Raw genomic sequence first — 20,172 nt, forward strand, 5'->3', positions numbered from 1 at the left:
GGCGAGACCAGACATTTTGTGAATAACTCAATTTTCTGAATTAACATGCAGTTGCGTGCTATTATATTTTATATTTGAAGTTATACGATTTGTATTCGACAATATTAAGTCTCGTACCTCTTATGGATGCCTTTCCAGATGCAGGAACGAGGAGAAAGGAGAGGCTTGGTCTTTAATCGCGACAATATAAAGCCAGCAGGCAGTGAAGCCAAGGGAAGCATAGGGGTAATTAGCAGTGGTTGAAACTGGAATGTGGAAAATAATCAAGGGGAAATGAAAGTGGACGAAAAGATAACTTGTCGCCGGTGCAGACCAATTTGGTCTGCACTGCTCTGAGCCACGGCTCTGAGTGGTGCAAGTTACAGTACCTCCTTTTCTTTCTCTGTAGTCTGCCAACGAGGACTCTGCAAAGAAGCTCCAAGCTGCCTTTGCTTCAATTCATTCTGAAATGAATGAGAAGACCGCAGAAATGAAGAAATCAAATCTTGATTTAAAGGAAGCGGCTGCCATGTGGGAAAAGAAATACCTCGAGCAGCAATCTCTTCGCAGGCGAAGAGAGGCACTGTAAGTATGGCTCCACCTAGTAGTGTTTGTAGTTCACTGCATGTAAGTGTTGTCTATAGACGATCTTAATTGTGTGTGTGGGCAGCAGCACCTTTGGCTGTTAGTTTCTCAATTTTGTGCAGTGACTTTAAATTAATGTAGTCATGAGACACCAAAGACATCTGTACAACCATTTTCATGGACACGAGCCAACCACAGAAACTAAGCTTTGTTCGTTAAGAAGAAAAGTGCTGGTGTTAACAGCGTGTAATGGCGGCAATCTGATGCTTCTATAATACAGGCTATAGAATTTGTTTAGTGCACCTGGAATGCATAACGTGGTCTTAGCTAGCAAATCTTCAGACACTGAAGAGGCACTAATTTGATACCATAGGCAGTCAGGTTGTTCTGCAAAATTTTTGCTTGCATTTTGAATGAAAATGGGAGCTTATACTTTGAGGTTATAGCTTACGGTTTATTTCATTATATCGAAATTTAGGTACATTGGAATTCAACCTTTCATGAAAAGTGCAGTTGCCAAACAAATTTTTTAACATGACGTTCAATAACAAAAAAATTTGTTGTACTTGAATCGGTGACCACTTAAAGCTGTACTGACAGTGTTCACAGCAGCTGCATGGCACATGAAAAGCTGAAGAAAAAAAAAATGGCTGTGGCTTAGGTAAGGTTAAGCCCAGGATGCGAAGCATACTAGCCTTTATTTTAGTTGTTGAACCACTGTTTAGCCTGGTGAACTGCTGTTGCTTGGCTATATTTGGTTCGGCTAGACGAAGAAACAACTCATGCATTACTTCTTCGCCTTCAAGAGTGGAACGCGACAGCGTTCCCGTCGACCCGCCAAGGGGTGTAAGACAATGGGCTACAGGGCAGCGACTACGCGCCCCGCATTGGACGCGGTGAGCGTCGAGCAAAGCAGCGTTCGGCGCGGCAACGAAATGTGCGCCTGAGCAAGAGACGCACGCCTTAGAAACAGCGCGTTTCTAAGGCAACACCGCATTCACTAGAGGCGCTTTTGTACCGCTTTGAAGCGTTGTACTCGTGGCTCAGTGGTAGCGTCTCCGTCCCACACTCCGGAGACCCTGGTTCGATTCCCACCCAGCCCGTCTTGCAAGAGTTGAGCCAAAGCCACTTCTCCTCTGTCGTGACGTCACGGTGTCACGTGATCTCATGGTCACCGCCGCGCCTGAGGAGCTGGGTTGAGCCCTCGTAATATGCTTCGCATAAAAAATGAATGTCCAACGTACTGTGATGATTGGCGTAAGCAAAGCTTTCATATCCATTCCACCACCATGACTTGCCAGCGTGGTATGAAGCGTGTTACAGAGTGGTGTGAAACCTGATGCTATGTTGCACTGAACAGATTACCTCTCCAGGAAGCCCAATTAACGCAGCATCAAAACCCGTTGGATGTCAAAAAACAGTTTTGCATCAAAATCTCATGGAAGCGAAGCAACAACCTGAATTAGTTTGTTCATGGCTGCCACATTATCCGTAGTGCATCAAGTGCACATTATGTCCTCAAAATTCATCATTCGGTTATGTATGTATATCCAAAACTTGTTGAACGAGCAGTGTGCTCGTCGAAAACACCTCTATTTGTGCCAAAAAGTAATCTGCTAGTTTCGCTCTGTCATTTCCTGCGTTTCCTGGGAAATGGTGCTTTCTTTGAGTGAGTCCAGGATGGCCTCTTTTGACTTCAAGATAGAGCTGCATGGTGACGCCCTTTTTTTCGTCAATCAAAATCTCTTCAAGCAACAGGGTGTTCTTTTTAGTACTGCCGACTCTACCGCTACGTGTGCTTCTCACTCGCCACATGAGGGTAGCACCAAATTGGGTGCTACCACAAGGCAATGTGCAGAAGACAAAACTATGCTGTGTAGAATAGGCATTGCATGGCACGTTACGATGCACCAATGTGTGCCCCTACTTGACACTGCACTTACCAGCTTATGGCCTCCGTAATGTGGCAGAACATCTGAGGCCATGACCAGCAAAGTTCGCTGCTGCCAGCAAAAACACTGCTCCTATTTGGCAACCACTGCCTGTTGCGCAGCACTCAACTTGAAAGATGCATTTGTAAACAACCACCTGTAATTCAACCATTTCACCAGTGGCACCCGCAGTAGTTAGTCTCCATTTATTGCTTGTTTTCCTTCATGAGAGCAGTGAAATTTCATTGTACAGTTAAATCGTAAATAAATGCCTTTCATTATATTAGGGTAAAGATACATGGTGTTGTGTAAACATGAATTTATAAAAATGTAAATACTTCATTAATTTGATGCTTTCGTTATATCGAAGTTCATATCGAGGTTTTACGAATCAGTTGCATCACAATAAGTCATCACCTACAAGTCAGCCCCCAGCTTTTGTGCTTTGAGAATTCTTTACATCTGTGTGTTCTCTGGTGAAGGGTTTACCATGTTGTAAGTCATCACCCGTGCTCACAATATCAATAACTCTTTTTTAACAGCTATAGTAGTTGCTCTTTGGTTTTTCAGTGGTTTCTGTAGCATTCCCTAAATGAAATATCATTTCTCCCAGATGCAAGACTTTCATATGAGTGCAGCAATAGATGTCCCGACATGTTTTCATATCTCCTATGTGCATGACATCGTGTCTCGGAATTTTTTAGCGGAACAGATACAAATGGTCCAAGTGCGGATCATAGGGAAATTCGGCCCACATGCCCATTTAATGCAGATGCATCTTACAGTGATCGCTCTTGCTCCAGAGAGATTTGCGACATCTGTTGCAGGCATCATGCTTATCATTAATTGAAGGTACCCGAACTGTTTGTCTCCATCCAGAATTTAGTCCTAGCATTGACAATCTGCAAGCTGTTGCACCCCGTAGTTATTATTGTGGTTACATCATGTCTATTGCTGTTGGGTCAGCTCTTGCTGTTATGGCTTCTAAATGGCTCCATACAACCTCTTTTCTACTTGTCTCCCGTGGTTGCAATGTGGCTGTAGACGTCTCAATCTTCTCCTGTCACGCTTGTTCAATGATTACAATGCCCGCTACCAGAGTACAGAATATCAGAGAAGTGACTTTGGATAGCAACTGTCCTTTCAGACCACCTGTAGTATTTGGAAGCGCTATCTCGTTTGCTGTTTTTATGTAATTTGCACTAATGCATAATGCATGACGTCATACTGCGTGCCTGTCATAATGCATGACCAGTCACCATGAAAGATTCATTCCTGGATTTCTTTTCTTTGTAGTCTGATTAACCACATCACAGAAATGAAGGAGACAATCAAGCAGACCAAAAGGGACACAGAGACACTCAAGGCTCAGACAGAAGAAAATGCCAAGCGTCTTGCTGCCACGGAGGAGGAACGAGATAAGCTGGCGAATGAGGTAAGGTTATGGCAAAAGCTGCTTGCTAGTTACATTATTAGTCCTCCCTAGAGTCGCTAACATTACACAAGTTAGCCAAGTTGGTACATATTCACGGCTGGAATGTTAAAGGCAGAGAAACAAAGGACAGTAGACATGAAAAAGTCAAGTGCATTGAACAGGATAAGCGCAGTGCTTGTCTTGTCCTTTTCTCTGTCCCTCCGTCTGTCCTTTCTCACACTGCCTTTGCCATTCCAGCCAGACCCACTGAAGAGAACCTGTATGATTTCTAGACTGCTAAAGTATTCTTTCAAGACTATATTCTTCATTTCACTGTATGTCAATTATGTGAAGAGAAAATGAAGGCTTAGCTTCGTTGTAATGAATAAGCTAGGCCTGAGCAGACTATCAAAATCGGTTACGTGGCAAACCGGTCTGGGAGCTTCAGGGTGGCATAACGATCTTTTGTCCTTTCTCATTTGTGAAGCATTCTGTCATGGTAAGGGTGGCAGGTTTTAGTATTGCATTAGTATAATACAACTCAATCTATTCTTAGTATACTGATATGACTTTTCTGCATTACTCTGAAACTCCCAAACCCTCTAAATTCTAGAACTGATGCTTGCCACACTAAAGCACAACCACAAGAAATGCTCACAATATTCTTTATTATTTCCTAAGCAAAGTGATTGTACCTAACCCATAACTGCCAGCTCTTTTGATTGTACAAACAAGGCTGTTCTGAAAAACTGCCCCAAATACACTAGAAAAAAAGAAAAAAAAATAGTGCAGCATAGTCTGCATTGTAATTGTACAATATGCGCTAGGGACATAGTCCGATTTAAATCCATGCAATTTGTGTGTAGGCAGTGTTGGCCTATTTTGTTTCACATTGAGACATGTGCTGAGAAGTGTGCATGAGGCAAAGCTCTCATATGCATTGCAGAATGGCAGCGTTAAGTCAGCCGCATATATATATATATATATATATATACATATATATATATATATATAATATGTATTATACCGTTTTTGGCGGCATTTGTCGCATAATAATAAAGGTCCAAGTGTCATTGTCGCTAATGGCGAACTTGTGTCGGACAACTCTCGTATGGCAGTATGTTTTAATGATTTTTTTCAACTGTCTTTACTGGCACTTCTGCAGATGGTCTTTCTCCCCTCTCTCTAGAATCCCCGTACACATCACCAATGCCTAATATTCAGGTTTCGCATGAAGGCATTGTAGCTGTTTTGCTTAAAATTAATGATAAGAAATCTGTAGGTCCAGACGGCATACCGAATGCCTTTCTGCGCAGATATGCGGAATGAGTAGCTCACTATCTAGAGATCATTTTTAATTCTTCGCTGAAACAAAAACGGGTCCCAGATGACTGGCTGGTCACAAATGTGGTTTCGGTTCACAAGTCTGGTGAAAGGCAACATATTGGAAACTATCGACCAATTTCACTCACGTGTGTATGCTGCAAGCTACTTGAACACAGTTTCAAAGTCAATCTACACCTACCTTGAAGACAAGAAAGCTTTTTTTCCCAACCAGCACGGGTTTCGACAGCACCTTTTGACTGTCACACAGTTGATAGAAACGATTAACAATTTTCCGGCTTCCCTGAACAATAGAAAGCAGGTCGACGCTGTATTCTTGTACTACTCGAAGGCTTTCGATCAGGTCGTACATAATGAATTAATTAAAGAACTGATGGAAATGAATATAAATTATGATGTTGTTATGTGGATCCGCTCGTATCTTACAGATCGGACACAATACATACGTAGAAATAAATGGTAACAAATCTAACCAATTAAAAATAACCTCAGGCGTTCCACAGTGATCCGTTTTAGGACCACTTCTTTTTCTAGTTTACATAAATGATATTGCTCGTGACATAAGTAACGACATAACCATCTGGTTATTTGCAGACAATTGTTTATTATATCGTGAAATCAATAACCAAAACGATCAGGCGTCACTTAGTCAAGCCCTTAATGCTGTAGAAGTCTGGGCCGCAAAAAGTAAAATGAAAATTAACGAATCTAAATCAGTCATGCTCAGAGTTACAAACAAAACAGAGCATGTTATTGAGTGTAATGAGATGAACTTAACAATTCTAACCGAAGCTGAAACGATAAAATGCCTAGGTTTAACAATTTCGAAAGACTTAAGTTGGAAATCACACATAGACAGAATTTGTGGAGCTGCAGAAAAAAAGTTATGGTTCCTTCGCCGAAAATTAAAGCTAGCAACAACACCCGTCAAACTACCTGCATATTTAACTTACATTAGATCAACTTTAGAGTATACCAGTGTCATTTGGGATCCGTTTCAATCAGGATTAATAAACCACATTGAGAAGATACAGAGAAAATCTGCAAGGTTCATTCTTTCCCGGTATTATCGTACTGACTCTGTTTCCGAAATGCTTCGGTTGCTTGATTTGCCTCCACTGGCTCAACGGCGGAAGTTGGCTAGACTTATATTTCTTTTTTTGTTATCAAAAGGCCACTTCAATATTAAAACCACACCCTATCTTGCTCCCAGGCAGGCTCGAAACGTCAGATCAAGTAGTCATTGCATGTTCTCAACTCCAAAAGCATATCTGGACATGTACGCTTGTTCATTTTTTCCGCGAACGATTAAGTAATGGAACAGTTTGCCGGCGTCAGTTTTGCAGTCGAGTAGCATTAAAATCTTTGAGGAACGCATTAAAAACCTTTTATGAAATTGAATCTTAGTGGTGCCGTGCAAACATGGTCACACTATTCTAGAAATACATACAAGTCTTTCTTTTATGCTGCTTCCAATATCACTGTCACAATGTTAGAAACACGTATTTCTTAGCCAAACTATTGTATTTGTATTTCATTATTTGTTTTGCATTGTGTTTACAACATTCATTGCTTCATGTCCTATTTACGTTTGTAAAGTGTTTACATTTTTTATGCTATGTGTAAACCTGCTGTACCCACCCTGTTAGGGACAAGACGGCCAACAGTATTCGAAAATAAATAAAAACAAATAAATATATATTTGTGTATGTGTATAGATACATATATGTGTGTATGTGTGTGTTTCCTAATTACTATACATGTGCACACACGATGTCTCTGATCACAGTACAAGCACCGAAGCGCTTAACTATGCTGTCAGCCATTCAGATTGGTTCCTGACGTTGCTGTAATCGAGAACAAGTAGCACAAACCTTTTAGTTTGTTGTCCCCCCCCTTCTTCTCAGCTTGGCAAATCTCCTGAATTTCGAGTTCCTCAGTTTGGCAGGTATGCTAACCTTATTGTTCCACATCAAAAAATTCTGCTTTGGATCCTGAGGTCATGATAGCATCGATGACGCCAGGTCCTCTACGTTGAAACCAACATTGGTGGTATTCCCAGTCCTAACATTTCCCTCTCCAGTCAGTCATTTCCTATCGTCATGTGGTCCACATGACTTGCAATGACCGAGAAAAGGAAGAAGTTAACAGAATAATTAAAAATGCTGACTGTAATCTAGGATACCTCTGCTGCAATTGTTCCTCTGCTTCAGCTTCTTCTAAAACTCCTGCTGTACAAATCCTTAATCTGCAGTAAGCTTGAATATGCTGCCCCTAGCACATTCCTTGCCTGTCATCGTAAATTTGCTAGCCCTTGTTTATTTCACAGAATAAGTTATTCCTAGCCTGCACACTATGTTACCTCCCTGTTGCCTTTTTCCTTCCATTGATCATGCACAAAAAGCCGCAAAAATGTTGTGCTAGGCACATCGAATTTCTGTTAACCATACCTCTCATTACTAAATACTACCACCATCAGAGGCCACTCCCTTCTACTGTTAAGCACATAAATTTTAGCAATGTTTTGCTAACACTGTATTTGCAGGAGCCTAATAATGTCTCTAGTGTTCTTTTCTCCACATTGCACCCACTCCCTTCAATAGCACCTTTGGCCCTGAGGGCAACAGAAAATAACGTGGCAGTTCCACTCAACGGCAAAGCGTTGAAAGCAATAGCAAGGTTTAACGCTGCACTCAAGCGCCTTGCACAGTGTTCCAACAGCAGAGATGGCATGGTGTGCATGAGGCAACAATTGCTTTGCAGCAGGAACAGACCTTGCAGATGCCAGGCGTGTTGCAACGCTGCCATGATGAGGAATGCCGGCGTTACCACTGTCGCCACTCTATGGTGCACGAAACGAGATGGACGAGAAAATCGTTGGCGTCTGACAGGGCCCAGTGAAGGATTAGTTTCTCGCTCAGCCTGTACTCTGCACACACTTAGACCAGTGTGCGCACCAAGGTGTGGTTATGCTCACCGCTACTCAGCAGAAACTCTTGCATGTGCACGTGCAATGAAGTGTTCAGAACACTTCGCTGCAGAGTATCCGCCGTGGTTGCTCAGTGGCTATGGTGTTAGGCTGCTGAGCACGAGGTCGCGGGATCGAATCCTGGCCACGGCGGCCGCATTTCGATGGAGGCGAAATGCGAAAACACCCGTGTGCTTAGATTTAGGTGCACGTTAAAGATTCCCAGGCGGTCGAAATTTCTGGAGTCCTCCACTACGGCGTGCCTCATAATCGGAAAGTGGTTTTGGCACGTAAAACCCCATAATCTAACTTGGCTGCAAAGCCGACTAAGCAGAACGTGATGGTGCATCCACTTGGCTTTTTTCCTTCTGCAGCCAAATGGCACTGTGCGCCTCTGGAGCTTTCGTGCACTTGCCATGCATGTGTGTCCATACCATGACTGGATGGCAGTGGCAGTGGTGCAACCGTACCTTTAGTGTTCTTATAAATGCTATCATGACAATAGATAATTAAACAAATACAATTTTAAATGTCTTACAAGTGTTTCTCAACCTTCATTTCATGCAGCTTACTGCCGTGACGCAGGAACGAGACAGGCTGGCGAGTGAGGTAAGGTTTTGGCAAAACCTGCTCCACTGTGCTATTCCTCTTCAAAGGTCAAATAAAGAAGCACTAAACCAGTCTAGACTGAAGTCTTCTTTCAAAACTCCATTTTCATTGTACAATATTAAATATAAAAAGAAAACAAAAATGAGCTTCAAAAATTTTTGTTTGTTGTTGCAATGGACTTTAGTGTTCTCTTGTGTTTCGTTCATTATGCAGTAGAGCTCTAAAAATTTTCACACTAGTGTTTGGCTCCTCTTAGAATACCGTATAATGCAGAGCACCTCTACTCTACTTTACTGTTAAAGCATTAGTTAGTCAAAATCCATTATGTCAGAGAGCTGGCCTGCTGAAGCATGGAGAACAAAATAATTTAACTGGCATCGGCATGTTTTCTTGGCCCGTCGTGTTTCAAAGATGCTGCGAATTCCTTGGGAGTGCTAGACAAGACTTCTTTGCCTCCATCTGGAGGTACATGTGAGCACTGATATCTTATTTCGCCGTTGAAGTTGTTCATTTCTAAAAACATGGCACGAGTGCATGCGATAATTTAAATGCTGCTGTGGTGAATTCCCATCACCACTGGTGATGGGAATGGTGATGACGCTGGCTAGGCTCTTGGTTCTAAGAGAAGGCTGTTGTGAGCAAAACTTCGGTTTTAATCTCGTGGTGCAGGCAAATTTTTCTAGAAAGATAAGCGCATGTTAGAATCGAGTATATACTGTAAACGTTCATTGTGTGCCGTTTCCGTTTGACAACTCTCCAGGCAGGCTGTCAATAGGCCAGGGTTCACAACAGTACTTGAATGTAAAACGTCATTTTCAAGGCCTTAAAAGCCACAAAGTTTCACGGAGTGTTTAAAAATCTCTGAATTTTGCTTTTGGCTGAGTTCAGTGGAATTTGACTCCGGGCCTGCATAAACCTCATGGTCCGATTTCATTAGTATCTTTGTGGCGAGGATCCGTCTTATATTTGCAGTGGCTAGTGGTGGTTTATGCAGAAAGGGTTTAGAAAGCATACTTTCTTCATAGTGCAATAAAAATGTTTGCTTATTGTTTAAGGCAGTGTTTTGTTTTCAAGCTGCTGGGCATACTGCTTTATTCCTTGAAAGCCCTTCAATTTTTTCTGCAAAAGATGGTGCTAGCCCCAAAGGTGTTTTTGGCAAGATACATGTGCTCAGTGCATTTGCCCAGAACTGCGAAGGTACACTGCAGCCATTGAAGTCGCACGTCTTCAGGCTAACGAGTCAAGAGTTTGATTTATCCGGCAAGGGCCAATCCAGGGCTGTTCTGGCTCATAAGTGTGTGAGTGGTGATCATGACCATCGGTGATGATCGAATTGACAGAAAAATCTGATTCCAGATATTTTGAAAGTTTGTTCTATACATTACTTCGTGACACGTAAAGCTAGTGCAGAAATTCAGCTGTGTTCATGTACTGTATGCTTAGTAAATTTGATCCATTTCCATCCACAAGCTGTTGAGAATGAAAATTTTCTCTGCTCTGCCAAGCAGGGTGGAAGGTGAGATTACTGCTACTTGTCTTCAAGCCCCATGAATGCTATTTCCTTTGCTCGTGTCGTCATGCAAAGCTACATCCCCGTTTCCGCATGTTTCACATCCTAAAATAAAGTAGATAAAATAAATATATAAAATAAACTCAAATAAACATTCAAGCATCCTTGTGAGAGCCTTGTTCACTCCGTGTATGATTTTGAACAAACCTCCTGTACCGCCATCCACACTCACATTGAGTGCTCAGGCGCTGGACACTTGAGCAAAGAACCACTACTAGTAATAACACAGCATCTGCTAGGTCCGAGGCACCAGGCTCAATGCTACTGCCTGGGTGTCCTTCTGGCTTTTTCTGGTGACAAACATCTCTCAATCTGACCAGAAACACTGCTATGGATGTTGTAGTGGGACTGCCGTCAGCTGCAGTGGCATTGACAGATGGTAAGGAGAGTTCAAGCCAGCTACTAGGACAGTTGGTACGCTGGCACCACTCAGTCATTTGTCAAATAAATGCAGTTGTGGTTGCCTGCACTGGAATCTACATAATTTCTCTGCGTGACACCACATCAATTCAGCGGTCTAGACATATGCAGACAACTGTACAGGATCGGAAAGGTTATTTTTCATTCCTTGTGATCAATGGCATACACTTTCATCTTATACCATGTTTCCTTTCGATGAAACAGCCTTGAATTGTTCAATGCCATTTTCTTGTGCTGCAGAACCGGTCACTCAATGCTCAGCTGAGCTACTGCGATGCAAAGCTGCGCCAACACACGAAGGAACCCGTGAAGCCCTCAGCCAAGGGAGCTAACCAGTCCCTGTACTCCACGCCAAGCCTCGAGAGCATCTGGTCACAGCGCCAACTCTCGAGCAGGCCGTCTTGCAGCTCCACCATCTCTTGCGATGAACAGCGCCGACTCTCAAGCAGGCAGTCTTGCAGCTCCACCATCTCTTGCGATGAGTTCAAAGGTACCCGTCATGGTGGCTCTGGTTCAGTTAACCAATCTACAGTAGCCGCATTTTAACAGGGGAAAGGCAGAAACAATGGGTTAAAATTTATCTGGAGGCTCCACTACTGCATGGTACCTCAGCCTTGCATGTGTTGCTTTAGGACGTTAGACCTTCACAGTTTGGTTAGAATTTAGAGTTGAGAGGTACTGCCTAGCATAAAAAATAGCACGAATACTTTGTTCAACTAAAGCAAAGCTCTCTGCACTTTGTAAAACTCGCAATATATTTGTCGAAAAATTTTTTGATCTTGTTAGTCTGTCGCTGCATACTTGTTGCGACTGAATAGGAGATCGTACTGTCCATAAACTGATTACAGTCAAGTGCCTCTAGAATGAACGACTCTAGAACGAAATGATGTGTATAAAAAATAATTTCAGAAGTCCCAAGCACTTTGTTATAAAAGCGTTTGACTGTAGTATGTCCATCAATATTTTACTATGCTTGTCCACTTTATGGGCTATATCATGTATTAGCTTGAAGGGTTCCCAGTGAAAATTGCTTTTTACTTAGTTAGAAACCTTGGAATGGCTTGGGTTTGTATGTTGACTGTGCTTTTTTTTCTGTACCCAAACACATTTTCGAACATTGTGTAGTGATGGACATAAATATGTACAGCATGATATGACGGTTATCCAGAGATACAAACAGTTGTGAGAGCAGTTGATAATAGTCAACAACCACCATGGTGGCTTACCAGCTATGGCATTGCTTTGCTAAGCACAGTCACGGAATCGGACCCTGGCCACAGCGGCTGCATCTTGATTAGGGGTGAAATGCAAAAATGCCTTTGTATAATGCACCCAATGCACGGTAGAGAACCTCAAGTAGTCGAAATTAATTCGTGGTCCCCCACTAAGAGCGTGCCTCATAATCAGATCGTGGTTTTGGCACATAAAACCCCAGAACAGAGTTGATAATGGTCAACAAAGGTAGACACTGACACAATTCGAGCCAACTACCAGATATGCAGTTATCAAAACAAACACACAAACAAAACAAAAATTTCACGATATTTGTTCAGAAAGGGAAGAGACAGTTATGCACAAAACATTCTCCTCTAAGACACTGTTTATTTGTTAACAGTATGTAGGGGCATAAGGCACTACAGTTGAACCTCGCAATAACGAAATCTGTCGGAAATGCGAAAAAATTTGCTGTCGTGAGAATTTCGTTGTTGCGAAAAGGTAATAGGTAATGCAGCACAGATAGGTAATGCATCACAGAACAAAACTTTAACTGTCCAAATTCCGTTAGCCTACTTCGCAAGCTTTGCTCAAGGATATAGAACTGCACTGCCGACAGTACAAAGTGCGGCGCATGCGTAGTGCAGAATTCTCGGACAACTGCTTTCGGAGATGCGATGAGGATAGCAATAGGGGCTTGTTGGTATGGCATATCTCATTTTGTTATAGCGGAAGCTTGACAAGGACAACAGAAGGCACATCTGACACACACAGCGCTGTGTGTGTCAGATGTGCCTTCTGTTGTCCTTGTCAAGCTTGCGCTATAACAAAATAAGGTGTCGGAGATGTGATCACTTGCCGAGATTTTGTGTAACTCAGCACCAGACGCAGAGCAACAGTACATGCAGCAGCATTTCTCCAGCGCACGCTGTTGCCCGTAGGCGTCGATGCGGCCAGTGCCGATCGCAAAAGTGATCGTATCTCGTGTACGCGAAGGCATATGATTGAGATAACGGCCCTTTCGTGAAAATCTACATCTGGCATAGAATCCACACATGATGCCTGTCGGGTGGCACCAAAACCAGCGTTCTTGAAGCAAGGGATGCGTATTCCCAGATGATCGGTCAATCATGGCCCCATGCGTGACACTCCTTATACTGCGAACGCCATCTCAAGCGCCATAAACATTTCCACGTAGGTGGGACGTGGATTTCATTGTTTTTGCTGCATTTTTCTCACCGAGGCGCGCATTGCGCCATGCACTGCCGCGATCGGGGATTGTTGTTCCAAACGCGCATCCAGTTTGCATTCAGTCTCGCCTCACGCGATTGGCCTAGGCCTCGCCGAGTCGTCAACCACGAGGAATGCAAAATGAACGCGAGTTTCGAACAACGATCTACGATCTCGCCTGGTAGGCGTTCAAACACCGTCGTCACATTTCGGTAGCAACGTGCGTGCCACTCATGGTGCCGCTTCAAATGGGCGATCAACAAACAGGATGGCGGCCATGACTTGTTTCCAGCGCACTGATCGCTTCCGCCGCTTGGTTGTTCTTGTGAACAAAAATGGCAGTGCCCACACAAGTGCAATGTGGTGGTATTTTACGTAATTCTAATGCAAAACAATCGCATTTGAGCGCATTTTGGAGCCTGCTAGCTTTACACAATATGCGGAGTTACATTCTGGCAAATTTCGTTAATGCGAGATTGTAGTACAGCTACATTTCGTTGCCGAGAGGTACGAAATGCATTGAATCCTATGGGCGTTCTCCAGGGATACGAAAACGTTTTGTTGTCGCAAGAATTTCGTTGTTGCGGCATTTCGTTATCGCGAGTTCCAACTGTATTTACTTTTTGTACATGCTGCTGAAGGACTGACAATGGCATTAATACTGTCTGTTTTTGTTTCTTTTCTAGTTCCAAGGTTTAAGTCCAACCCTCGACGGTAAGTTCAACATTTCCTCATTGATGAGGCCATGTTTCTCTTAGATACAGCCCTGTCCGTGCATGCTGTCATTCATATTGTCAAACCCTTTCTACTTCTACCTCATTTTTTTTCAATGGACTGAGCTGCATTGGTAAATATGCTTCAATCCCCCAAAGATTCCACTCTTAGCACTAGAGGAAGCTTGGCAAGTCTGAAGAGGTGCAAGAACCAAATACAGATGGTGACACTGCCTTCAAGTTCCCGCACAGCATCTGCTCAGGCCTATATGCAATGCCAAAAACAACTGTATTGTACTCTAAATGATCCAAAGACTGAACATATCAAGTTTCAAGAACTTCCATTAAGCAAAAATTGCCCAAATACGAAAATAACACACTATGCTTATTCAAATGTAAGGAGACTGTTTTTCCCAGAATCCTTAGCCTGGAAGTCATCCCCCTTATATGCAAGGCTGACGGATTCAGTTACTGTTTCAACATGGTGCCAGCAGTGCCAAATTTCCAGTGACCTACAATTTTAGAGGGCAGTGAAAATTGTAAGGTCGGGTAGTACCATATTTTCATGCATATAACTCTAGCAGAGAATTCGGAAAGCTCAACACTAAAGGCAGGAGTGCATGCTGCCATAAAACCACACCATAGGGCTAAATTTGTGCAGCCGTGAACTCTTGCCTCAAGCTGAAATTCGCATACAGTGTGTATCAATTAACCCTGGTGCTTCCACATATTCGGTATTTTGGGCAATTTTGCCGAGTCTGAGTGATCAATCTGCTAAACTACGTCACGCTAAAGTAGTGTACTTCTGGGTCCCCCAACTGGAATCCTCACCTTGTAATTGGAACTGCATTATAACTAAATAAATAAGGTAACTTGAAATTTGTGCCATCACGGAGGTGTACCAGCAGTGGAGTTCTGGCACAAAAATTTTTAAAAATCAGTGTTAAACCTTAATTTTCTCTCTATTCATTTTGCAGAAAGAGTTAAATAAGTACTGTATTTACTCGCAAAATGAACACTTTTTTCCCCGAAAAATGTGCGCAGTTGGGGACTGCATTCACTATGTGGGATAAAGTTGTGAGCAAATTTTCTTTTCGTAGCCACCTCCATAAGAGTCGGTTCCGTCCGAAATGCGAACCATCGATTGCGATGGCAAATGTATGTACATTACATGAGGTAAGGATAGTAGTTTTATCGGCTGTATAAACTTGCAAACATTCCCTTCAGTGCAAACTGAGCGGCGAGGATGCAGTACGGACAAAGGTATGAGCCGCCATCGACTCGGCCCCCAACACAGATCGCCATGAAGATAAGGTGTGCGACAGCCGCGCAATGCGCAGTTGCTGCCGGAGTAACCCCCCCCGGCGCCACACGCGACGGAAGACTGCACGTTTCCTTCCCGCTTTCCTTCCTTGTACACGGGCAATTCAGCAGTGATTTTCAGCGCCCCTCGGGCACAGTTGTGCAATGCTGCCAGAGTACAGCCCCTCCACCCCGGGGCCCCAGTGGGCCTGGGGCCTTTTGCACGACGAAAGACGGCGTGCAAAGCTTGAGCCGCAATCATTGGCTTCCCTTGCACACGTTCACTCGCACCTACACCATGTGGTGCACGGCGACACAAAAATGCACCTGGAGCGTCCATCTAATTCCTATCGCAATAATAGTAGGAGACATGGTACCATCCGGCGTCCGACACGGCGTCGGACACAATCGCACCCGCCGGACACAGTGTCAGACGACGAATCGTACAGTGTGTCTCCTTCATGGCAGTAAGTTCAGGGTGCGATCACACGCGAGAGAAAGAAAAAAAAACTCGCTTCTTGAGTGGAAAAGTGGGGACTCCGTTCATTACGCAGTGCTTTCATTATGTGAATAAATATGGTATAGTTTTGAAAGGATGCTGTATGGGTCTAGACTGAATTGATTTTTTTCTCCTTATAGCGCTTTTAAGTCTCTGTTCAGTACATGCAGCAATTGGAAGTTGTGCTGCTGCCAGTGACTTTGCTCAGCACCAACCATTTCAACAAATCTGTCATTGATTTCTACCATAATAAATCATGGACTAGTGAACATCAAGTCACCATAAAAAAAAAGCATCAGGTTTTATGCATTGTGGAAAAGAAATATGAATTCATTCCTTTGTGTCGGTTGAACCAGAGGAGAATAAGCGCAGACAAATTGAGCCAATAATAATTTGACTATGAAAAATTTCTCTGTACTCGAATTTCATTTGTCTATGGTCGCATGTGTTTCGATGCATTCGTTAGACCTGCAGTCTTTTCTTTTTTTTTTTTTTCATTGAATTTCACAGGGAGAGTGGTGTGTCGAGGTCGGGACAGGTCGCGCAGGCAGCAGCTCTGGACTCCACCATATTCTCTGGCAAGTTCCTCATAAATTTCAGTCTTTCATTCATGTTGGCTGCCATTATTAGTTTCTTCTGCCACTCTTTCATTCATATTGGCTGCCATTATTAGTTTCTTCTGCCACAGGGCTCTCATTATTCGTCACTTGCCTATGGTGCTCAGCTTTTCAGCGCACAATGGTCATCGAGTTCTGCACTTGCTACATTTTTCACCCTGCAAAGCCCTAATGCCACTGTACATCAAGGAAGCTTGATCTTGTTCACCTTCATTTCTAGCCACGGAGAGTACATTTGTGCAATATATATATATAATATGTAAAGCAATGAAATGTTTTTTGAGTAAAAAAATTGATCACTAATTGGTTTGCTGAGCTACCCACAATGGGAAATTTCACTCCGGGGTATAAAAACGTTACTGTGAAGTTCACGTTAATTTTATCATGCATAACCCTTTGTGCATGTCATGCTGCGTCATGCAGGCAATAAAGAAAAATTTATAATTTTTTTTATTGCCAAGTTTCAGTTTTGAGTATGCTTTTTCTCTCTGAATGTCTTGAACCGACACTGAATAAACTAGTCCAATTATTTTAATGCTGAATGAATATGTTGGCATGACGGGTTATTAAACGATTCTCTCACAGTGCAGAACTCTTGTGGACCAATCGTGAGCGGTGTCTTTGAACAGATTCTATTTTGAAATGGTTGCATTGATACAGAAATATCAGTCACGTGACTCTCAAAAACGGCTGCCATTTGGGAGGCAAAAGAAGGTACTTCATAAACATGACTACAACTAACACCGTTCTATTTGAACATCGCATAGGTCCCACACTTGGAACAGTCTTCTATGTTTGCCTGCCTGAGCAAAAGCATACTAATTGACTAGTCCTAGCAACTGATGTGGTATCCCAATAGTGTTAAGTGCACAGTCGGCCAGTAAAAGCTTGTGGTGCATGGGATTTGCAAAAAAAAAGCTGAATATCTATGTAGCTTACGCATCTTCAATCTAGTACATTAGAAGCACAGTTTTTTAATGCATTAGCATTATGAGTGTCAAAGCAGAAAAAGTGTATGTGCGTGAAGTATGGGAAGCCAGTGACCTGGTAGAGGGGTAATAGGAGAGCGCAGAAGAGTGGTGGACGCATGCGTGCGTGTCGGCTGACAGTGGTCTGCCGGACCATCGTCAATTGCACTTGGGTGCCTCGAAGAGGTGTGAAGTGTCAACTGAGCTCATAAACACATTGCAATGTGATGAACATAGTTTAAATTATGAATCCAGGGCCTTAAAGAGATGCCACTAATGCATTACTCTTGCATTTACTACTAAATTGCCACTGAATTGTTTATAATTTTATTTTCATTTATTTACGTAGTAAGCATAGCGCGATCAGGCATTACAGCAGTGTAGGGATCAAGCTAATAGGTAGTCATTAAAGTGTGGTGTACAGCGAGAGAGAATGATGCAAGTAAGGAGTTGTTTCAGTGAAAGCACCTCAATTAAGCAGACCTCCAGTTACCATTCTTTCATTCATAGTGAGTATGCTTTTCTGAGCATGCATGCATTTCAGCACTGACATCTCGGAACACTGGAAAGTGTATAGTTTTTAAATAAATGCATTGTTGCCACGAACTGAAACCATAGTGGCTGGAAAAATTGTTGCTCTGCCAATGTTTTAAGAGGAAGAAACTTATTTCTGTAAGTTTATGCATTAGGAGGCATGACTCATGGGAGATGCCAATTAATGATTTATATATACTGTGAAATAACATTAAATGAAGCATGTACTCCTCTGATGCCCCAATATTCTCCAATCGAGCATCATTTTGGCCCACATGACACTGAACTGCCTTTCATATTTCGACTTGAACGCAAATCGTGCCACTAGGGATGGCGCTCTTTCCAGTTTGTCTTTATCGGCTGCTGTAGGGGAAGTCCCATACAGTGCATGGATATTGGCCGGACATGTGATTTATAACAGCAAAAAAATTCTGAAGTCCTACAAGTTTTAGTCATGATATCAATGCCACTATAGTGAGGGGTCAACAGATATACTTGCATTCAGATACGAGTTCAAATAGGGTCGTTAATTTTGTTTGTAAAAGTAAGCCAATGTCAGATTATTGGCTTCTTAGTTGTGTATACTGTCGGATTCCGTTATCTTGACCCTGAGAGGACTGATGAAATTGGTCAAATTATCCAGCTGGTCAAATTAAGGTGAAGAACAAACATTAAAACACACCACTGATTCATTTGGCAGCATTTGCCCGAGTCTAACAAACCCCTGAATTAAATGCGTGCCTACTTTCTAACTATCTGAAGTAGAAAACTAATAGTAAACAAAATAGTAATCTAACATGTCGTATTTTATGGCAGCCAGTTTCTTAGCTTCGCTGCAATGCAGCCGTCTTATGTGATAAAGTGCAAGAATGCAGCAAAGGCAGTTCTTGTTTCGTGTCCAATTGCACCATGCAGACAATTTACGGCCCACTTTCCTCGGAAAACAAAAGGCACGCTTTAGAATCGGGTAAGTACCACAATCGGGCATTACGAGGTGCCGTTATTGTTGGGGAATCTTCCTGAGTGAGCCAAAAATAGGAGTTTTCGGTGGGCGATGACGTGTGTTACATGCATTCACTGTACCTTAAGCTCCGCCAAGACTGACACTGCCAATAAAGGGTTCATCGGGCTCACCATAGAGGTCGGGCATGATGGCTAGTCCAGTTTAATTCAATCCGGTGAATGCATACTTTAGGATCGAAATAATGTTTGGGTCCACAGAAATGCATGGGTGCCGGTCGGGATCGAATTAACCAGAATTATATTAACAAGTCTACTCAATATACGAGGCGATAAAACTACTTCGTAAACAAACAAAACCGTAATATTCTGCAGAACATTTTAAAAACTTGGGGGAGGCAGTGGGGATTCAATTTCGACCCATACTGCAGCATCGGTCACATAGCGTAGTGGCTCAAGTAAAAGTATGGTGCATAGGGCATTTCATGCTATGCTTTGTTAGCAACTTACCCAAAAAGCTTTAACAACAAGCAAGAATTTTTTTTTTCTTGCTAGATAACAATGGTGTGCAAAAACCTCTTTATTTCGTTTTAACTGCACAATGCTTCGGTCAACAAGTTAGAATGGCCCACATCACATGCTTCTTTTTATTCACTAGGCACTTTGCCTAAGTATTCTTGATCAAAATGCACATTAAAGAACCACTCAAAAGAGAAATTACTTTAGCTGTTGCAAATTACCCTACCACAATACAAAAAATCACTCACCGTGGGAATGCTTGGTAAACCAGAAAAGATGCAAAAAACCACATGAGGGGGCGCTGCCTTAAAATTCCTGTACCAGCTCTCTGCGGTCATAAATTTTTACGCAATCTGCAAAAAGGAACTATATAGTGTATTTTCAGAGTTAAAAATAGAACAACTTCTACTGAATAACAATGGCCGAAATGTTCAAAAATAATATGCAATCTGTGATGTCGCAATTCTAACCACAATATCAATGAACATAGGGTTATTCAAGAGTACTTTATCGATCTAAACAGATTAAGTGCTTCTCTTTAGTGTCCATTCAAATGCTTTCAGGCTTGTATTGTAAGAAAGCAATCGGAACTTACCGTAAAAACTGGACTATGGGTCGGACCGTAATATAGGTCGGTCCCCCAACTAACGAATTCTAAGAATGAAAAGAAAAATCATTTTCAGTGGCAAAAGTACCGAAAGACACCCTTACCTTGAAACAAATGCGACTCAGCCGGTTACACAATGGTGAGTGTTTATTTAAACGCCGCTTGCATGTGCACCTGGCCATGTTTTT

At 42.6% G+C, this 20,172-nt stretch overlaps 2 protein-coding genes across 5 annotated transcripts in view; one reads left to right on the forward strand and one right to left on the reverse strand.

The window, feature by feature from the left end:
- The window catches only part of emei (transmembrane protein 161-like emei), a 132,036-nt gene that overhangs the window by 73,416 nt on the left and 38,448 nt on the right, over nucleotides 1–20,172 (reverse strand). Inside the window, exon 1 of one of the 2 annotated variants that reach the window (XM_070537135.1) lies at nucleotides 19,626–19,645. The exons of the other annotated variant lie outside the window; for it this stretch is intronic. The gene's annotated coding sequence lies outside the window, so the exon portion shown is untranslated. Of the gene's footprint in view, nucleotides 1–19,625; nucleotides 19,646–20,172 lie in introns of those variants that run through there. 2 annotated transcript variants of the gene reach the window in all.
- Nucleotides 1–20,172, forward strand: part of LOC139059146 (putative leucine-rich repeat-containing protein DDB_G0290503) — a 62,951-nt gene that overhangs the window by 33,783 nt on the left and 8,996 nt on the right. For 2 of the 3 annotated variants that reach the window (XM_070537131.1, XM_070537130.1), the window contains exons 12-17: nucleotides 389–564; nucleotides 3,792–3,930; nucleotides 8,789–8,830; nucleotides 11,061–11,310; nucleotides 13,952–13,979; nucleotides 16,290–16,357. In XM_070537131.1, the coding sequence (XP_070393232.1) occupies nucleotides 389–564; nucleotides 3,792–3,930; nucleotides 8,789–8,830; nucleotides 11,061–11,310; nucleotides 13,952–13,979; nucleotides 16,290–16,357 (703 nt within the window). Of the gene's footprint in view, nucleotides 1–388; nucleotides 565–3,791; nucleotides 3,931–8,788; nucleotides 8,831–11,060; nucleotides 11,311–13,951; nucleotides 13,980–16,289; nucleotides 16,358–18,813; nucleotides 18,866–20,172 lie in introns of all 3 variants that reach the window. The other variant, XM_070537132.1, reaches the window with a different exon arrangement.

Source organism: Dermacentor albipictus, chromosome 4 (genome assembly GCF_038994185.2).
Source record: "Dermacentor albipictus isolate Rhodes 1998 colony chromosome 4, USDA_Dalb.pri_finalv2, whole genome shotgun sequence".
NCBI classification, from domain to species: domain Eukaryota; kingdom Metazoa; phylum Arthropoda; class Arachnida; order Ixodida; family Ixodidae; genus Dermacentor; species Dermacentor albipictus.